At 33.8% G+C, this 23,104-nt stretch overlaps 1 protein-coding gene across 1 annotated transcript in view; it reads right to left on the bottom strand.

Annotated features, from left to right (window-relative positions):
- Positions 1-13,203: 13,203 nt before the first annotated feature.
- The window catches only part of LOC124353401 (lutropin-choriogonadotropic hormone receptor-like), a 210,134-nt gene continuing 200,233 nt past the window's right edge, over positions 13,204-23,104 (bottom strand). Inside the window, exons 19-22 of the mRNA XM_046803245.1 lie at positions 16,943-17,078; positions 15,371-15,721; positions 14,337-14,565; positions 13,204-13,981 (exon numbers count right to left, since the gene is read on the bottom strand). Coding sequence (XP_046659201.1) covers positions 13,321-13,981; positions 14,337-14,565; positions 15,371-15,721; positions 16,943-17,078 — 1,377 coding nt within the window. The 3' untranslated portion in view covers positions 13,204-13,320. The remainder of the gene's footprint in view (positions 13,982-14,336; positions 14,566-15,370; positions 15,722-16,942; positions 17,079-23,104) is intronic.

The following is a 23,104-nucleotide window of genomic DNA, read 5'->3' as shown; positions in this document are numbered from 1 at the left end:
AAATTGAAAATTAACATGCTAAAATAATTTATAAAAATCCTGATATTACCTAATGATGCGTTCCTATAAATACATAAACAAATTCTTAACTTACATATTTTTACTGGATGCTGACACAAACCACTATAACGTGTAAAGTATTTTATGTGCACATCCGATTTTTCGTTATCGTCTTGAATTTCCTGAGGACCGCCCCGATGTCGCCGTGAAGCCCGTTTTTAGTTCTCCCGCCATGTCCATTGGACCACGCCTCTCACGAATCCCCACGTAGTGATGAGTGAGTACCAATATTTTTTGTATCAGTATGTTTGGTGTGAAACTGTTGAAAACGATGTGCTATCATTTCCTGTTGTTTAGCAGCGATGTCTGAGCGGAAGGATGATATCAGCTTACATCCGGGGGATGTTTGTTTCGATTTGTATTACGATACTTCCTTACCTACAGTGGTATATTCTTTAGTCATGTAATTTTATTTACTAATAATTACATATCCCTTACAAACTTCATGGATACACTAGCTTATCATCAGTATTATCTCTCAATTATCAAAATATTTAATAATATTGCTCCTAATAATCAACAATTATTATTATGGTGTACCTTCCAAGCTTTTTACTAGTTTGATAATATTATTATGATTGTAACAATTTTATACTTACAATCTGTTATATATTTCAAGCCCAATTTTTAATCATGAATTGAAATTAGTTGTAATATTATGAGTAGTTTCGTTACATTATAATGTTTAGTGTTACAAAACTTAAAAACAACTGTAATTAACGACTTGTTGATGAAATGTGAAAGCTTATTTACGAAATATTTGTTTGTTATTTACTTTACCTTGAAATAAGCATTACGTTATTAAAACGTGCTACAATAATTTCAAATATATACAATTAACTAATAACGATTAAGCTCAAAATCACAGCATATAAAATACTACCAAGTAAATTAAAGCGAAAATTCAGCATTAGTGCCTTTTATTCTTTGAGTTACCGACGTGTTGCTCGAATGGATGGTTTTAAATATATTTTGAAAGTATCCACCAGTTGTTCGATATTATAATTATGTGCTATCTCACAAATTTTCCTCAATGGAATTTTGAACTACTTGATTATAATCATATCTTCATAGAAACTACTGAAGTTTTGAGATTACTCTACGAAATGTCGACGAATTCCACATGATCGTTCGTGTTACATTATAGGTGCTGACTAAAAAGCGCTTCGCTCTCCAACTTAGGGACCATTTGGTATATGTTATATATTAATGGGGGTTACAAAACCAGATAAAAAAATTCGAATCGCCATCACTTATCTCAGTAATGCTTGACTACCGTTTAAAAAGTGGTTTTATACACGTCCTTGCTATACTGCGAGGAAATATTTACGAGAGTAACGGCTAGGATTTTCCATATAGTTGGAAAATTACTCCAATCACAACAGCTCTTAACCAAATCATTTGTCAAATATTAAAATGATTAGTTCACAAAATGTAACAGTAACGATAAAACGATACTATTAGTGATTAACAGGAAGGACAAAGAGATAAAATTACTTTCTGAAACATATGATGTATTGCAAAGTATCAACTGGTTTGTTAATATTGATGTTAAATGAGAGGGTTGGAACATTAGTATGAGGGAGGAGATTGAGAGAACTCTGAACGTTCTGTATGATGTTATTATCAGCGAGCACCAAAGCTATCGTAATAGCTATCGCGTAATAACTAATAAACAAGTGATTAAGAACGCGAAGATACACACTCTTCAATCAGTTCCTAACCACTTAGGTATTGGGACTGGTTGAGACTGACAGTGTTGTCACTTAACTATCTAGCTTTCTGAGTACTGAATGAAGTCCTGTATGTCGTCCTCACACATACTTCTAGTTGTATACATGTAGGGTAGAAATAGTATGTGGACACCCAGCCAAGGTGATAACTTAATATTTGGATCTTTTGCTCAACTCCCTCAAACTCCTTCAAGTTGTAATGTAAGTGCGGTATTGTCAGACAGAATTGATGTGAACGTGTGGTGATAGTATATCCCGTGTCACTTTATTAACTTTATAAGGCCCAAGTTGTCAATGTAATCAAGAAGAGAAGCCCTCAAATTCTATCTTAATGAATACTGTACTTGTATGGAATCTATAGTGTTATCCTACCGTAAATAAGAATTTTGTGAGACTTATCGATCTAAATTCAGTTTAAAAAGAAAAGATATCTAGAATAGGAAATATAATATCTGCACAGCTGCTGATATATTTTCTACTCTAGATTGTCTTTCTTCTCCGTTGTGAAATTTATGTTCTCTCTTTTAGTGAAATTTTATACAGCTAAAACTGTTACATCTATGATGTATTCAGGAAATTAACAATATAATTGTTTCAGCCAGCGGCGTGTTCTGAGGGTATACCCCACCCCTAAACCTTCTAAGAGAAATAATGTAATTAACACTGATTTGCAGTTGCTTAGTTACTTCCCCTAGCCCTAAATAAAGATCAAGATCAAGATGAACCCATTCTCTTCGGCGGATGAGGCACGGCAAACAGGCTTGGATGGATTGAACACTAAAGCTTTGATAGTTCGGTTCTTACATGAGTGGTATTAATTTATTGGAATGGCAACTCTGTATTATATCCATGGCGAAATCCGTCCCTTATTGTCATTAATATTTTCATATAATTACAATATATTATAATGGGGGTAGGAAAAAATGAAAAATAATACCAACTTCGCGAATACAATCAATAATTTTTTATTTATTAATGAACGTTTAGATGAATAATGATGAATTGATGAATAACCATAAGAAAAAGGTTAAATTACCTACCAATCAGTAAAAACTGTAGATATAGGTACGACCGCAGGTTCTTCGTTATAGTATCGTTGTCAAACACATACATCGTCATAAGAAGTGATGTTAAGATAATTAAAATAACAGATTACAAAAAAATATTAAAAGGGGGTGAAATAAGATATTGAGAACTAAACAGTCACAAGAAAAACATACAAGCTGGCAGATGTAATGACACAACACATGTGTCTTCTTCAATTTATTTCTTTACGCCACTCACCACAAAGATCTGATCAATCAATCAATCAGAGTCGTGTCATCAAACACACAGAAAACAAATAATTCGTTTTCAACTCACAAAAAGGCTTTGCTAATCTATATATGTGGGATTGGGGATTTTCAGCATAATCTGACGAGATTCATGTTTCTGAAAGTATATAAGTATGGAAACATTAATAAATCACTAAAGTTAGATTATCTGGAGGTCCTACATTTTCTACATAATGAGCAAATATGGGCACAAAGCAGGGCTTTTCGTCTGCAACAACACTATAGATATTTTTACATCTATATGTAAACATCGTGTGAATATCTTTTGGGGGATTCCAGCAAAAACTGGTTCTTGGAAACAAAAAAATCTTCCGCATTTCATTAACGGTTCATGTTTTAATTTCAATTTATTGTGTAAGTTCCACAAAATAGTTTTCTAGCTTCATATGAAAGAAATATTCAGTAGGCCCTGGCAATGGATATGAAAGATCTCTAAACAGTGAGGTAGCACTTAATATTTAAAAACTGAATATAAGGATACGAGATTTCTACAGTGTGTGTATAAGCATCACTGAAGAGAATGACATATTTTTTAATTATAAATAACTTTATTTTAAGAAGAATATTTAGTTACAAAATAAAAAGTATGGCAGTTGCGGGACTGACCGACAGAAGCGACTACTTCTTATAACGGGCTGTGAATAATTATTTTGAAAAAGTAAATTTGCTAATTATTAAGTTGCCATTTTTATATAATATGAGATACTAAATTTATTTACGTAAAAAGTTTTCTATCATTTTATACATATAATTTTAATACTTTTTACATTTCATACACAGGATGTAACAATAATGTTGGCTGGCTGGCTATGCATTTTAAAATTTTATGTGTAATTCCAATCCAATTTCCACTTACTTTAGCCGCTAGCCGCCATTTTGTATTTTTTAACAAATTATGTCTATAACTAGTAAACCTAAATAATCCAAATTTGGCACATAGGTTTGAATAGGCAAAAGAACAAAATTGTGTTATTTTATTTAATATTAAATAATGGAGTCCGTTGACAATCTTTAATGTCAAATAAAAAAACCAGTATAGTTATAAAAACTGTAATACACACCACCTATTTGGAGAATTTTATTGCAATTCCAATGGTACTATTTTTAACAAAATATGTTAAGGCATAAGTGAGCACGACCACTTTAAAGATACTCTTGTAGAAGCCAGGAGCAACAAGCAACTGATAACTTAACTGTGACATGTTTGGCGGCTATTAAATGTTTATTCCTATAACAATTATAATGTTATTTTACAAAATTGTATTAATAAATTTACACATCTGAGAACTTTACCATTGATTTAATCGCTAAAATTAATTATTGTGTTTGTTTTGTCTCAATAACAATACAGTGTTGACTTGAGAACGTCTTCAGTTCTCCACGATTATATGCTAAATTTGTATTATACATCTTGTCCTATTTTACATCTAGAACAGACATATAATATTGGTAGGCTACATGAAAAAGGGATACCAGGACTAAAGAGGCTGTGGGAAGTCTATCTACCTCTATAGTGAGAGTTAGATGAACAAAAATTCCAATTGTGTTTCTTAAAATGAACAAAAACAATGAATTTTATTTTTGATACCTATTGCTAAGTCACTTGTATTTATTAAAGTTATTTTACACCGTTTGTACCTCTATATTAATATGTTCTCCTCCTATTACAACCTAGCACTGGGTTAGATGATTTAATGTCTGTGGTTTTGGTTACCCGGTGTCGTTAACGTGAGTAATATATAGAACATTATATGTTGATAAACATCCTCTTTTATTAAGAAATATACGTTCGTATCTATTTCATTAAATTATTTGTAAATATATTAATGTTTACTTTAAAATGTATATATTTTATGGACGTGTATAAATGTTTCTTTAACAGTTTCAAGAGAATCAAATTACAAAATCAGTTCCAATATATTAGCTTTCTCTCATCGCAATTCACGTGTTCATTCAAAGAAATCTATTTACATCTTTGAAGGTAAATCTTGCAGAGTTGTAAAAGCAAAGCGAAAAGGACAGCTGAAGTTGTTGTGACAGTAAATAAATGAAGAAAGACTGCAGGGAAAGACGTGCGCTCGTCTTAACAAATAGGCTTGAGTGCTGTTCACAGGAATCTCCTATTCGTAAGCTCTCAATACAATCTCGTATGGTTCTCAATATTACACAACATTGTTCATGATTTCTTCTATCTGCCTACCAATACTTCAAGTTATGTATGAATTGGAAAATTATCACTTTTCTTTAATGTTTTTTTTTTGGGGGGGGGGGATTTGATTTTGCGATCAAATATGCAGATTTAATTATTACACAAAAATAAAAAGTACGGTACTCAATAGTTATATTTTTTCCGTTTTGGATAGTTTTCCATACACATTCTTCCATAAGTAGTGTACTTTATTCCTTTACATAGAGTAGTACTTTGGTAGTGGTTTACTTATTTTGAATTTCTGTCTCTATATTAAAACTGTCTTTCCTACGAAAAGTTTATACAAGAAGAGTACATTTTACAAATTAATATTTATAAACAACTAAATATAATTTATTTTGGCTCTGCATGAATTTATTCAGATGCATACAGACAGTAAAGCTACATCACGATTGGCTTGTTAAATGCTAAAGAATTGAAATGGACAGTTATACCATTTTAGTCGCATGAAAGGTGAGGTTTATTGTTTGGTTTAAGAATATTTTTAGCTGTAATTTGGATTTGTGAAAGTAACTTTTATGATTGTGGAACGGAACTCTAAGGTCAAATTACAAAACCGCTTCCTGGAGTTTATAACTAATGTTACATTTAAGTGCACTAAATATTTATAGGCTGAGGGTTAGAGCTGGGCTGACAAAAGTTTCCAGCACTTTTGGGACAGTTTCCTTACCTGTTTATTCACTTATGTATTTCTTGTAAAATATATATTTGCCTGTCTAATTTTCTGTCTGTCTTTCTATCTATCTGTCTGTCCTATATCTAGAATACGAACTGACATATAGACATATTTAGCCCTAATTTCGCATATAAAATAAGACATCTTTACTTTACTTTACATACAAGCATAGTTTTATGGTGACTTTGGGATAGACTTTTATTATTATAAACACTGATATGAAAACCAATTTAATTGAAAAGAGATTAATGTATCGTGTGGCAAGATATCTCGAGAAATATTTCATCTAAATACCTGAAATTTTGCATGAAAGTTCATTTATAGAATTGGTTATGAAACCATGCAAAAATATCTCATCTAGAACGTATTGTCCCGAGTTAGCGAAAATATACAGGAGGTCTCGGAAGCGCGCCCCTCCAAAACTCGGAGCAAAGCAAAAAAAAAAAAAAAAAAAAAAAACAAACACATGCCACTAGTGGGGAAGAGAGACAAAGAGAGACAAGATTTCGAGTACAAAATATAATTAGTAGGTGGCAAACATTTCCATGCAAAGTACAATTACTGCAGCACCACGGTGCACCGCGTAACTTAAAACTAAATAACAACAATAAAATTCCAATATAGACAATAACATAATAAATAGAAATAATAACATAATAAATAAATAATATATATAATATAGAAATTTGATATATAAATAACCAATTTCAGGTACGGCTGTAGTAAATATAAAAATTTTAACAGGTAATTTTTTTTATGAACTGAGGGGAGGGAAAAGGTTGTAGAATTTCTAGGCCCACTAATTTTAAAAAGTAATTTGGTTTCAAGTTTGTAGCCGAAAATTAAAAAAAATATTTAAAGCCAATTTTCGAAGGAGGCGGGGGCATAGTTGCCTCCACGAATCCGAATTAAAGATGAAATCCTCCCCTTCAGTTCACGTAACTAAACTAAATAAATACTGGCTAATATACTGGCCTCCTCCAGATTCTAACATCTGGCAGCGCTCCATACAAGCCAATTCGTCTCAAGTGGTATAAAGAAGAAGAAAAAAAAAACATTTTGGATCCAACCTTGTCAAGATGGAATACGGACGCTCCGGTTGGATGCCGGTACGGTAGCGCTGGCAGGGCGAGGGCATTCAATTTTGTTTCAGTTGTTCGGGCAGACTCGCCGTACCAGTCCCGCTGACGGTACTCACGGGGACCCTATAGAATCCCAACATAACCAGTAGATATTTAGAAAAATGTTATTGCAACCTGAGAAATAATAAAACTTAATTATGTTTGCCACAAAGTATATATAAAAATATTTAAATTTAACAACTAAAAATAAACAATCTGTAACTAACAGTACCTTTTAAGTATCAAAGACTATTTCCTAAAAATAACTCAAGACACCAAGTATTATAAAATACACTACTTGGTGACAATATTAAATATTATGTACAAAACAAATTTTCAAATATATAAACATTTACTTATAGGCTAGAACAGCCATACTAAATGATTAAGCGTGATAACATTTACTTGTAACTATAGTTCGCTGGATTTTTAATCATTCTATTATAATATTATAATAATTTACATTCTATTATTAAATATTAATTGTAAGGTAGGCCTAATAATAATTATATAATTTACAAATAATAAACAGAACATTATTTCCCAAATAACAATAATTAAATTATAATCCGTTCACTATTAAACTATAAGGCAAATAATTAATTAAGCAAGAAAATGAAAATCATTAATGTTGCCACCCAATTTTGCACGCAACACCAAAACACGAGGTCACAAAATTTGTAAAGTCTGTACCGTCTCGCTTACACTAAATAAATACAAGGTGATTACTAAATAAATAATTTCCGTTCGCCCGAACGGATCAATTAGAAAGCACGGCGCAAAAATATAATAAAACTTAACCGGCATAGTTAATAAATTAAACAATTTAGAAACGTACGAAAGACAGGAAAGAACACTTAGCGACACGAACAACGTACACGAGGAACACAAGTTACAAAATAACAAATAAACTACTATTAACTAAGCTACGAAAATATATGTCTGGGGTGGGAGAGAAAAGCCCGCCAACAAAATAAAGTTAAGAGGGTTGTGAGAGAGACAATTACCTGCCGAAAGTAGTGGAGTTAGCCAGCCATGGGGAATCAGGACGAGCAGAGAACAGCCAGAAACGCAGTAGCTTCTCCGAACGTTGTCTGACCGCTCCGAACAGTAGCCGGTGCCGGTGAACAGCTGGTCGGTAAACTAGTCAAGGTCAACCAGCTGACCTCAACCAGTCAGTCCAACCAGCAGAAAATCAATACTCTGACGGAGTGGACTCCCCCACCGACTGACAAGAGTGGCCGAGGTGGGAAAAATAAAAGACACAAAAACGTTCAAACTGAGCCCCGGCTCAGTATTCACACGACTCATGTGGGACTTTGATAGCAAATTAAATGATTTAACAATTGTGAATATGATACAAATTTTCCATACAAGTATCGCGATTTTTCGGGTATTTCCAAGTCGAAATATCCATTCAAAATAAATAATAATAATAAAATAAAAAAGTTTCTTAGCGATCACCTAATAGGTAATTCACACATGTATACACATTTCCATATAATCAATGCTGTAGTTTCTGGTTTCATGATGTCAAAAAATTCTATTAACAGTGTCGCGGTTTCTCGCGGATTTCTTCGCTAAAGGAAGAAGAATCTTCAGGAGGGTTTATTTCTGACTAGTTAATACCTCCCAGACAAACCTACATTGGATATATTAAAATCCGACGTTTAACCCCGTTGGGGAAACCCAATGAGCGGCACACACTGACCACAACTACTGTTCAGATATTGGAGACGTGCTATCTTGATCGATAGGTTAGTATCCTACGGGGGACTATTTAAGGAGTGGATGATGCTACTTTAGTGTTAACAGTTTTTGTAAGCCTAAAAGTGAGGGAGAGCACATCCCTGCCCGCTTTAATAGTAAGAGGCTGAAACAGCAAAATCCTTCCCTACTTCCAGAGTGGAAAGACTAAGATAGTGTCACCCTCATCTTATGTTGGCATGGAATCCCAGTACAGGGCGGCCCTTATCTCTTTCTCTTATAAATCCTGAATATCCTGTCATTATGGAAGCTGCGTAGAGCACCTATAAGTTTTAAGTACAGTGAGAGGCTTCCTCAACTTTTTGTCCATGGGAGTTGGATGAGCGTTATTGATGTCTGTACAGTTTCTCTTTTGTCTGCTGTGGGGATGTAAATATTTCTTTTCTGTATTTTCTTTCTCTCCAAAGGATATTCCAAGAATGAAATCAGTTATATACTTGAAATTTTGAATCCAATGAAGACTGATACGTTTATTTAGTTAAACTGATCATGATTATAAACATCATAAATGTTTCAACGATGACTGTTATGTAAGTTAACTCTGATGGCAAATATAGTACATTGTTTATTCTCGTGCATAATCCCTTGGAGGTGGATTTGACCGTCTCAAAGCGAACAGTTCTTTGATAAGTTAAAATTGCATGCCCCCCTGTTTAGTGGAGTTACCACAGGATTTCTCCTCGGGACCAGAATGTGGAACATATGATCAATTGATCTGCGAGACTTTGTGATATTCGAGCCATGTCTGCGAGTTGAAAATAGTCAATGTTATGGTTACTATCGCTCTTCCTTTCTACTTTCCCTACAGTACTATTGTTCTTTGTCGTTTTTTCTGGTTGTAGGAACAGCTTATAAAAACAATAGTAATAATAAAAAACTACTAAAATTCAGAAGTAGCTAAATAAAAAGGTTTTATACACTTATTCTAGTCCACGTCTACGTGTGCCGGTAACAATGTCACGCTGTATGTGACGTACCAAAGTAATCAGATCTTCTGCAACTCTATTGCCTCTCAAAGGTTTTTGGCTGCATTTAAATTGACCCCATAGTCCGTTTTGTGGTTCACAATACTACAGATTAAACGATGTTACACTGTACCAACAAACCTTTGTCGACGAAATTCTGTAAATTTCATAATAACGAAAAAATAAAAAAATATTAATGATTCCTATAAAAAATATTAGCAATTATTTTAGTAACCTTCACAGTCAAATCCAATCCTTAAAGTCTGAATTATTATGGTACCACCCTTTTTTACTGTGTTTTTTATCCTTTACAGGCCGTATATTTCAACAATGTTCATAACATTTTGCAATAGTCTTCGCTTTAAGTTTTTCTTTAATGTGTTCATTAACTGTTAAAATTTGAATGATGAATATTGATTGGATTTTTATCCTCAAAAATTGTGGTTTATGAGGATTTGTCTCTGATCAAATATTTTGTATTGAATTTAAAAGAATGAAAAAATAAAGATACAATTTTAGAGTCTTTATATAGTTCTGTAGTCGAATTGTGATTAAATACTTGCTGGAAACAATGTATTACATTTTGTTTAGTGCTTTGGCTCTAAACCATAACAATACCACTGCTATTGACATAAGTTAGAATTTAAGCTAAATAAATAATTACAACTTATCGTCTGTAACCCTTGTACCCTTGTTGAAAATCAAGTCCACAAAACATGCGAAAAATTCCACTATCCTTTTAAACTACTTCCTGAGATTGATATGGAGAGTATAAAAACGTACATCTCCACCCAATATAATAATGGAATTATAATGAGAATAACTACAAGAAACATTTACATATTTTGCGTATTGGTAGGGCTCACACTGACTTTTAACTCCATGTTACGATGGCTAAGAGTAAATGAGTTTTTTAAGAAAATGAAATATAACGGATACTATATTCCTAATTTAATTGTTTAATAGAGGATGTACTGTCTGTTTTCTTTATAACATGTAGGCCTATATCTACTTTAAATGTCTTAATCTGTTTTATCTTTCTTAACTCTAAAACTAGTTGTAACGTTCTCTTTAAAAGCTTTACCCATTCTACTGAATACAAAGAATAATATTCTTTCCAGCAAGTATTGACCACACCCGGGCTTTGTACAGTCACTCTTCTCAAACGATAGACAGAACAATACCCCAACATTTACGAGAATGCAAGGTCTTTCGTCAAATGTACATTTAACTGTTGGATCTTACTGTTTCATTGTCTGACTTTTCCAATTCCTATTTTGAGAGTACGCGAATTTGTTTTCAACTTTTCTTTCAACATCCTAATACATTTGTTTATAACTCGTATTTCTGTTGGTTGAACATACTATTGTTTATAATAGTGTTTATATATATACATATAATTTATATATATAAATTAAATGTGTATATTTATGTATAAATGAAGCTTCATGCATAATTTTAAGACATACAGATAGACAGAAATGTAATTTTTTCAGACTTACGAGTGATAGGCTTCGCTAAAGCTCAGCAAATAACTTATGACTAATTATTTAAAAAATAGAACTGCAATCGAGTTTATGTATTAGGTAACAATGGTCTCTGGTGTGTATGTAACTGATAACTCTCATAACTAATGATTTCAATATTATAAGTAATAATAATAGTTAATAGTAGGTATTCATTTAATAATTTAAGACTTCTTAATTCTGATCAGGTCATACACACTTGAGTGTAATGAAAGAAGTTTATCATGGATGTTTGAGATTTAGCTTACTTCAGCAAAATTTAACACCTGAGGGTCTCGTAAATTCAAATTTAGTTCCACTTTGCGACGAAACCCCGTTATATTATATCATCCCAGGTGTTTTGCAAAGTAGCTTTATTTTACTTACGGATTAAGTAGCTTGACTCCATTACAAATTGTGCTGATGTTTTGGTGGTCCACTAATACGTTTAATTGTTGTTCATTTGGCGCGAGAATATTTCCTTAAGCTCTCAAATTATCTATTGTCAAACATGTTTATGAAAAAATGGCAGAAAACTTGACTTAATTAATTTTCGTCCCATATAAATGTTATATACTTTTTGAAAAATATTTTAAAAGCTTTTTCATGGATATCTTCCTTCCCCCCTTTGAATCATATAATAATATACATATATAAACAATTCCGATTTATAGAGGGATATGTGCAACGAATGCTCAATGTTCTTCTTTAAACGACACAAAGGCTGTGGACGACAAGGAACATATTTATGAGTTCTTTGTATATCTGTTTAGGGCCTTTGACGAAGTTGAACATATTGTTAGACTCGTTGTTATTGGAGAGACTGGAACATTATCTATTTGAAGAAGTACCGATTTGGGATCATGAAAATATCAAGATTTGATGCATTTTACATTAGAGAAAATAACAGTTCCAATTGTTTTTCATCAGGCCAAGTAAACAATCATAAACCTCAAGTAAGTGGTGTGTGTAGATGCTGACTATATAACCGTGACTTGGCGTGTAGAAGTTTATTATTTAAACACTGATATGAAACCCCAACTTAATGAAAAAAATCCTAAATGTCTCATGTGACAAGATAAGTCGAGAAAGATTTCTTACGTAGACTCTAAATTTTGGATACAACTTTATTTTTACAAGAGTGTGCTCTATGATGCGTCACTTCTGTGTCAACTTCTTTTTTGTATGATTGTATTTCTATCACTCCGCAAGACATCTCGAGGATGAAATGAGCTATAAATTGAAACTTTGCATGCAGCCTCAATGAAAGCCGTCACGACACTTGATGTGGCGTGCTCACCTTGTAAACTAATACTCATATAATATGTCCTTAAATAAAAAAAGTTTCCATCTTAAAACAGATGGCACAGAAATGCATCACTAATACGATTGTCCAAGAAGTTGATGAGGATGTAATTTCAGGACCAATAATCTAACAACGACTACTCCATCGTGCAATATCTTACCTTTTCTCCTCATTACCCATGGTCATCGCAGCCGGTAGCGTTCCTTCCTCAGTTATATAATTTTGTATTTCAATGAGCTGAAAGTTAGATACTTAGGAGATTTAAGATGGAGATAGTTCGACTATGGTACTCTCTCTACAGTACCACCTTATATCCAAAATATTGTTTTTGTGTAAATATATACCACGGTCACAAGCACGACGCGCGCGCGCGCACACACACACACACACACACACACACACACACACACACACACACACACACACACACACACACACACACACACACCACGCACAACCCCAATCTGCTACGATCATCAACACTATGTTCAAATATTTTGAGAGGAAAAAATTACACATTGTTATAGTTGATAAAATTATATTATTTTTTACACATATTGAAAATAATATTTTTAGTTCACCAAACAATTAGTTATAAACAATATCTTAATTGAACACAGTTATTAGTATACATCAACTTGGTTTTACATAAAAGTATTAGTTCTAGAAATTCTTTTAGAGTCGACAAATTGTGAAGCAGACAGAGGTACCAGTTCCAGCTGCTGTTTGCGAGTGCAGGCGATACGGTTCGAGGCCATCGACTCCATGGAGGTGATCGTCGTCAGAACGGATCCACGGTGGTTGGGGTGGACAGACCCCGAGGAGAAGGGGACCGAAGGGCCTCGGAACCCCATCCTAGCCGCCTCTTGGGTGCCCTTGTATCTAGCGGCCATGTCAGAGCAGAACCCGCACCGACTGAGGAGAACGAACAGGTCACGCCTGTACTGCTGGGTGAGCAGAGCGTACAGGTAGGGGTTAGCACAAGAGTTGAGCGGGTAGAAGAACACCAGCAAGATCTTGGTTTTGGAGACATCTATGAGGGGGTAGCCGGCAAGCGCGGTGATCCCGAAGAACGCGATGGGCGCCCAGCACGCGAAGTCGGTGAAGACCAGTAGCGCCATCCGCTTAGCCACTGTCATGTCAGAGCGGGTGAGAGCGGCCACAGCGTCCTGTCCGCCCCGGATAGAACAGTACATCCGCCCGTAGCAAGCACACACTATCCAGAAGGCAGCGCCGTTGAAGGTCAGGAGCACTATGAGATAAGCCAGGTCCGACGGCTTCAAATTCTCCAAGGGCAAACAAATGCTGTTAACAAAAAATCAGTTACTTTCGACCATTTCTTCCTCTATACCTCATTACATTTAATATCGTACAAATTGGCAAGTGAGATAATGATACTCGTATATAACTTCCTTGCGGTCTACACCAAACATGCTTAACACTTAAATTACACAATTAAAGATGCGCATACTTTTACTTTTTATATTTTAATTATTGCTTACTCTTTCAAAAAAACGCTATACCTACATATAACATTTAAAATTTATCGTGTAGCCATATGTAATATACACGGATAAAATAGTAAAATATGTACAATTTACATTTGATCAACAAAGCCATAAATCTGTGACTATTAGCTAATTTGCTGGGAGTCAATGACCTGGTTTTAGAGTAGCCACTGATGCCCAGTAAAGGGCAGGCAGCCATACACAGTGAGTACAGCCAGCCACACACCATGATCCTGCCGGCAGACGTCAGGGTAAGTCGCTTGTCCAGGTGCATGGCGTAGGTGATGGTGTACCAGCGCTCTATCGTGATCACGGTCAGGGTGAAGATGGACAGCTCTCGAGCAAACACTGTCAGCGAACCAGCCACCTTGCATCCAATACCTGTATCAACCATCACAGTTGTGGTTTTGGTGATATAGGGTTTGCAACAATGAAAAATATAACCTTTCAGGACATAAAAACAACGTAACGTTACAATAGTTTGGACGAAAGCAAAAACTACTAGGAAATAATGGAAAACAGTGTGATTTTAGACAAAAATATAAGATTGTAAGGGTTTGTGGCATCAACATTCTTTGATTCTAAGCATATACTCGTATGTTACAAGGGAATGTGGATTCTAATAATTTTAAATAATATATACTCTAAAGATTACTGCTATAAGAATTGCAAATGCTCGGGATTCTCTCTTAGCATTTAATATGATCATTTTGGATTTAAATATTGAGTAATACTAGTAAAGGACTACCATGTTCTATTCAGTTTAGAATAGTAAGTTACGAGATGACAAATTACGAATATTCTTAACTCAAATCAAACCTCAACTGATCATTATTCCTCGTAAACATAAGAAAACTTCAGCCTTCCAGCGATATCGGATTAGCTCAAACTCTCCAGCCTTGAAATAATTGAATCATTAGTCGAGAATTAACTGTACAGAGAATTATTAATTAACAAATTCTTTGAAGCATCTAAAAGACAGAACTTCTAAACTTTCAATCTTAAATCTAAGCCAAATCTTAATCATAATGCCAAAACCACCTATGTTTGCATTTTTAAATATCGATATATTATATTCTTGGAAGTTTCAGTGAATTTAGGTGTAGAGAATACCTTGTGAAGTGACAGAGTCTAAGTTTAAATGGTGTGAATTCTAATACTTTTAGATTCTGGAACAAACACGTACCATTCTGCCAGTCGATGGCGTGATTAAAATAGTCACCGATAGAGCGAGAATCGACAGCGGCGATGATAAGGAGGTAGAGGCCCATACAGAGGTCGGCCACGGCCAGGTGACACATTAGAAACTTAGGAACGGTCATGCGGAAGCGACTACTCCCTAACACCAGGAGAACGGTGACGTTGCCCAGTAGAGCTGCTACAGCTACCAGCCAGACGGCCACGCGCAGCGCCCAGTTGCCCATCAGGTCTTCGCAGGGGTTGAAGGCGTCTGGGTTCGGCTGACAACGCACGTCCCGATAGTTCTTGGATAGGTTGCCACACAGAGCGTGCATCCGGCCTGGCTGCACCGTCACACCTGGAAGTCATAATATTGACGTGAAACAGTTCATTCAAAGATTCAAACGATGATAGATTACCCTTGAGCATTTATAAACATGTAATAAGGGTTGATGTAGCTGGTTAAAAGGAGCTTTTTAATAGGAAAAGTTGTAATGTTTTACAAATAACGTTAATCAATCATCTCTTAAAGATTACCTTCATCTCGTGAGAGATTGTATTATTGTTGTGATTGAATTTCCTAGAAGTCTTACTGCTTCTTTTCAATATTAATATAAAATACAGTAGAATTTCGGGAAACTGAATTAATTAGTATACATTTTTATAATTTCACCTGGAAGTCTTTTAGATCTCTGGCGCGAAATAGGGGTTTGTTCCCCTTTGTGCTTACCATCAAACAAAAGTTATACTAGACTTGTTATGTTAACATTAGCACATATTTTGCTTTAGCTTTGTTTGGTTTAGGTTTGCAAATTACTTTTTACATTCTAAAGTACACACAATTGTGATCGAAAAATTTATGCACATTTCAATGTAGAATGCTTGTAGAATTTTACTACGTGCTTTTTTAAAACTTTCATGTAACAATGAGATATGTATTACAAAATAATACAAGAATTAATAACGAAATGGATTATACTTCACCGTTATGGTAAAATAAAACAATTAAATATTTACGTATGGAAAACATTATAATCAAATGAGCATTTTTTATTTCGTATATGATAAATCAATACAAATCTGTTTAAATCAGTTCTTGTCAAAATTTGTACTCAAAATCAATTGTGAATAATTGTGATTTATAATTACAGCAAAACTATGAAGAATCTTACCACGAAGTAAATCTTACTTTTGTACTGGGAGTCGTTCAAAATAAGAGCTTTATAGAGTTGCGCATAGTCAAAACTTTTGTCACCAATGTAAGTACCAGTAAGGGAGCATGCCGAAGTATCGCGGAAAGGATGCACACAATCAGGAAGACGGTGGGAGAATAGATTAAAAACAAAATGGATGGCTGAGCTGTTTTGCATACATTTTTGCATTGTGCTAATGTCTTAAACCGAGATTCTGTTCCCATAGTCCAAATAGCAGTAACAGAATGGAAACAGGACAAGTGGCTACATGAGATGAAGCTTGACAGATACCGGCAGTAGTGCTCTAACCCTGTACATGCCACTCTGTCTGCCAAGTGTACGGTACGAGGAGTATTATTACAAAATATAAATAAGTGCACTATTACCATCATGGAACATGCCCATAGGATCAGCAGGAGCGTGCACCAAGAAACCTAGGGAACTGTGTCCGTCCGTTGCCGAAGTTCTACGATCTCGGTCCCTCTCAAGACTGCAGTTCTTAGTAAGCTCCTGAAGAAATCCCTGAAACCCAACAGTTAAAGAGTTTAAGCTAATAGTCACATTATTTAAATATTTATGAATAATAAATTAATTTGAAGACACCAAAGGTAGATATACAGTTGCTGGTATTCGAAATTGGTGTCAACCTGTAATGAAAATGCAACTTAGAACTCATTCGGTGCCATCTCCATTCATGTCAGACAGAAACAGATGTTACACTTTAAATTATATTAAATCAATGATATAATACGATAATGTATAAAAATTATATTTATACAGATTGTCCAGATTTCCGGGGGGGGGGGGGGGAATGAAAGATCGTTATAATAATAAATCGCTCTTATCTATCAAAAAAGGCCTGGGTGGTTCGGATCCTACGTAAAACATTAAGTACTGTTACATTATATGGTAAATAGCAAAATTCCCGCGGCCTAGTACGCAATTTTGTAGGCTTTAGCTTTATGAGCAATTCTGTTTCGAGTGAATGATATTTCCGACACCAATATTTAGTTTGTATTCTTGCCACGATCAAGAAAATACGTCGAAAAGTGTATATTTATAGCCACTGTAATTTATTTAGTTCTTAGCTCTTTTTTGTTCCATAGTTGATTTTGTCTTTTTTCCCAACCAAGAAAATCATAGATTAGAGAATCTTACATCTGTCAAAAGACAGGTAAGTTGGGTTTTACGAGTATAACGGTCTAGAAATGTATAGTAAAAGTTACATAAAACTTTGTCTTTTGTATACCGGGTGTTCCAAAAGTCATACCCTCCATTCTAACTTTTGAACGGGATTAAGATGAGATACGAAGACGAAACTCAAGATCAGCAGCAGATTATGTGTATCTTTACGTTGAAATGCATTTGATTGCCGATTTTCCCTCTCTTCTTCATGTTCAATTATACGTTGCAAAAACATTCATTTTTCATTTTTGTACTTCTACCCATACTCGTACTACGCCTTCTTTGAGACATAAGTAGTCCACTTTTTATACAGAAAGACAATAAAAATAAACAATTATTATCTAACTACACATGGTTCAATTAGATACCTGAAGGTGCAACACTTTTACCGTTGACTATAGATTTCTTCTGATATAGATATAGTTATGCTTCTATATAAATATCTATAGTCTGTGCTATTACGTACTCGACGGTTGACTCTGAAAAAACTTATGGTTATATTTACTCAATCAAAGCATCTGTAGAACAATAAGCATACATTCATTAAGTTTAAATCATTTTATTTCTTTTTGGGCTTGGTATGTATACCATGAAGCTACTCATATTTTGTCTCCCAAATTAATGAATTAATTCCAGTTAGATGCCATATTTTTTCCTTAATTTTTATTCCATAACTTTAAATAAATGGTTTGTCTTTTCAGTAGGTAGGTAGTTATTCTTTGAAAAACCTAACTGTTTTTATTTATTTGGCAGAAAAACACTTTCAATCAAACCAAAACACCTACTACATTCAAATTTTTCAAACGAGAACTTAATACCTACAATAAAATAATTAGGGTTATGTTACCTTTTTTCAAAATTATGTTATTTATAATTACCACAGAAATTACTATAACTACTAAAAAAAAAACTCTAGTCGATAATTAAATTGTTGAAAAATAAAATGTTTCTTTTACTATGTATTCTATTGTTATTATAACAATAACTGCTAAATTTGAGAATATAAAAGTTACTATGGTTAAAGAATACTAAAAGTATAAGGTAGTAACTTACTACTAATCGCTTTTACTTAACTTCAGTTAAAGAAGTTTGATATGATGCCCGCTCGATCACTCATAGCACAGGCGCCGTTCTTAGGTCATAAGTAGCGCAACCAAAACACACAAGCTTTAAAAAAATAACTATTTACCAAAATATTGATCGAAATTATTTGCAAGAAGAGTAATTTGACCTAATATTTACGTATTTTAAAGCATTGATATGGATACTTTATTGATAGACTATGAATAGCTTCGAAAATTCTAATAAAAATGTAAGCTTTGAAAGAAATGTTTATTTTGAGTTATTCTTTGGAGATGGATACTGGAGATGTTCTTTATGAAATATATAATTCCGTAGCATATAATTTTGTTATAAGTCGTAACGTTTAGTTATTAATAATGAAATCCCTAAAAATATAACTGTTCTCTACTGTATATGATTAAATTATTGATATATCATACCTAGGAACCTGCCCTAGCTCTTAATGAAGCCAACAGTGAAAACCGTGTCCCGTTGAACAGTTTAGAAATTATCGATGCAAAAAACAAACACAAAAAGTGACTTTAATTTATTATATATATTTATTGTACATGAGCAAAGGACATCTACATTAATCTTGCACACACGCGTTTCAAACACATGATTTTTAGACCATTCTATTTAGCTACTTAAAAAAAAATTAGTATACATTTGTTTGTAAACTACTTTTACCCCACAGCATATTTTGTATTAAACTTAAAAAACTTCCGCCATTAATTTTGGTAGTACAATCATGGAGTGCATCTAATTTGAAATATATGTTTAACGCGAATTCAATTAAAAAAAATATTTATCCGTTAAAGGAAAAAAGTGTAAATGTTTTAACCAATTACAAAATATATAAGATTACAAAGTGTTTTGATGTGAATGTTTGGAGACATTAATATTATGGTGTAAAAATAAAGGTCGATTCAGTACTGCCAGCTTTTAAATAACTTTTATACATAAAACATTTAACTAACCAAAATTTGGTTCTCAAAACTCCTGACAATCGGTACGTGTTTTCACCTGGAATGTTGTAACTACAAGACGGATACAATTTTGTTTGGCTGGATAAACTTCATTTTCTGCTTTTTATTCTTGGTGGAAGTGAGTAGGTTTTAAAGGAAAAGACGTTTTTTATACTTCCACATTAAATTTATTTAAAAAGCGCTTTCACCGGTTAAGGCATCATCAGTTTGATATTGTTGTAAAACATACGTGTAAAATAGAATAAACATATGATAAAATAGAATAACATTTAAAATTTTAAAAACTAACTGTAAAGACCAAAAACTAATAAATAATAAAAGAATTATGTAGAAAAATGTGGTTTGTAATTCGTAATTTTGGAATGGATTTCTTTTTTCACTAATGGTATAAAAATATCACTGAAATTTACGGAAGGTTGGAAAATACAATTATCTTTTAAAACTGTCATACACGCACTTTCAATTTTATTTCTTTTAGTCCAGGAAGATTCTTTAAACACTACAATAGACGATTCAAAATTTATATGATGATTTTCCTTTACTGCATATTCAACCAATTTTTATATTTTCAATGTTTTCTTTTTTATAATTATAAATATGTTCTTTTACCCTAATTTCCACAGGTCTTGATGTTTGGCCGATATACGTCTTGTTGCAACCACAGTCAATTTTATATGACACATTCTTGGTTTCCTGTTGTTTGTTTTTCGGTTTTAATTTTGTTAAGTAGCTTCTTATATTATTTTGGGACTTAAAAACAGTGCGGATGTTAAATTTATAATTTATCCTACGAATTTTTCTGATGTTCCTTTTACATAAGGAATAGTTACGGAAGTGAGATAATTAGGATTGTCTTTTGGTAATTTGCTTGCAACTTTTGTTTTCAGCCTTAGTTCGTTCAATAATTGACGGAGGGTAGTTGTTTTTAATCAAAAGTTCTGTAGTATAATTTTCCTTTAAAATTTTATCTTTGTTATCAGTTACCAAATTATTAATCTTCTGGAACAAACTTTGTAATAATCCAATTTTTACATGTTGAGGATGATTTGAATTATAATTAAGGTACTGTCCACTGAAAGTCTTCATTTGCCTAAATAGTGTTCTTCATTTGCCTAATTAGTGTTCTGGATTTAATATATGATACAAAGAGTTGATGGATTGCATAATAGGGTTATGCATATGAGGGCGCTCATTAATTGGTCACTAATTCGAAATGTAGGGTCATAATTAAGTATTCACATTTCATATCATACGGTCACATGATCGGCATTATATTTAATCTTTGTCAACAATTCTTTTTTGTTAGAAAATTATTAACTAAATTTAGGGGAGATATTAAAATAGCTCATATTATATTAAAGGTAAAGGAAACATAAACAAACTAAGCGTAGACCATATTATGACATTTACTCTGAAATTCTTAGTACAATCAATAACATGAAAGCAAACACGAATAATGTTCAGAAAAACTCATGTACGAGTACGTATAATGTATTTCCAAAGATTTGATATATCTTTAACATTCAACTCATATATTAATAATGCATTTCTCGGCAATTTTACATCACGAGGATGGAAGTTTGTCTATGAATGAACAACTTCAAACAACTTCCCGATAAATGTTTATTTTACAGATAACACCAATTATTTTAGGGAAACCAAAATGAAATTAGTAGCTTCATGATTTTATTCTGTAACTTATTGAAGTTACAGAAAAAAAACGTAACTTGATACGTTAGGCGTATTGCAAGTAATTAGTTGTATACAATATTAAAAATCTTATAATGGCAAATAGCGATAAAGTACTTCAATTCCAAATATTCTCATCTCAATCAGACGGGAACGGAAAACTATCATAACAAACAGAGAAGAAGACGCAATCACCAAACACCACATCAGTGATGACGTAAGCCTAAGAGAAGGCCGCGACAACTAGTGCACCGTCACGCACTGAAGCGTGGCTAAACCCAACAGCCACCCCACCCACATATATGTGGAGCTACAGCCATCACCGGATCGCGGTGCGAATGGAGCAATCAAACGATCTCAACCCTCACAAATGTAGAGAGCTAACTTTAAAAGCGCTACAAGAGTATTAAAATAACCCTAGTAGGTTGTCATCAGCGATAAAACTCCATTCCCCAGAAGCAAAGTAACGCATCTTATGGTAGAACGAATGTAGAAATTACAATAATAATTTTAATTATTGCACAAAAAATATAAAATACAATCATAGATTTAAATATTTTCGTTACACTATGATTCTACTAGGTATATTACACATTAAAAACAAAAACTCATGATAGGGGTACTTTGAGAAAAACGTAAAATAAGAAATAAATCGCATTACATATGTTCTTTCTTTATTCTGTATAACGGTTTAACACGCATTATCTAACGGGTACCTATATAGGACACCCTGGTATCGTGAATCAATTGTCTTCAGTCATCAAATTGCACAGCATAGTGGTGTGTTCAGTTCTTATTGACCAGCCGATGCATTCATATCGTTTATCAAGTCTCCGATCTAAGGCTAAGTAATTTGTTTTAGCCTGCAGCCTGCCTGTCCTTGTCGGTTTGCAAGTTACTCTTTTGAGTTTATGTGGTGATATTTAAATCAGTTATAGCTGTGTATATTTAACTTGTTTTATTCGTCACTATATTTAGACCTGCGTTTACTCCTGCTTCCTTATTTCTGCGTGAACATGGCCGAAAAGTGCATGAAGTGCAGTGCAGATGTCAGTGCAACTTTTAAGGACGATATAAGGTATTTAGACTGTACTACTGTATGTTATCTCAAGTGGGTAGAAGTAGTGATACGCAACAAGAAATGAAAGTGTGAAATCTGTGCGGTTGAGTGTGCATCTAAAAGCAGCGAGATAATTGAGTCCGGGACTGCCAGTTCAACTATACTGGACGCTATAGTGGCTTTCGGGAAGGAAAATAACGACAGGTGGAACAGTAACAATATTAAGTTAGACGAAGTGCAAGCATAGGTTAAAAGTGTTAAACCAGACATTAGCTCTTTAAAGGTTGCATGTTTAGAAATCCAGTGAAGGGAAGCTGGTGATAATGTTGACGCTCTAAGAAGTGAGAACAATAAACTAACGGAAGAGCTCGCTACCGTGAAGCAACACATGCTTGATAAAGCAACATACAAGGAAGAATAATCTTTTGATCTCTGGTGTGCCAGTGACACCTAGGAAATACTTTGTACGCCGTGCTAGGAAGTATCGCACACTTACTTAACGTGAACTGAAGGGACATTGACATCTCCACTGCACACCGACTCCAGGGCAGAAAAGTGGACCC

Source organism: Homalodisca vitripennis, chromosome 1 (genome assembly GCF_021130785.1).
Source record: "Homalodisca vitripennis isolate AUS2020 chromosome 1, UT_GWSS_2.1, whole genome shotgun sequence".
NCBI classification, from domain to species: domain Eukaryota; kingdom Metazoa; phylum Arthropoda; class Insecta; order Hemiptera; family Cicadellidae; genus Homalodisca; species Homalodisca vitripennis.
The sequence above is the reverse complement of the archived record's forward strand: the minus strand, read 5'-3'. Positions and strand labels throughout refer to the sequence as shown.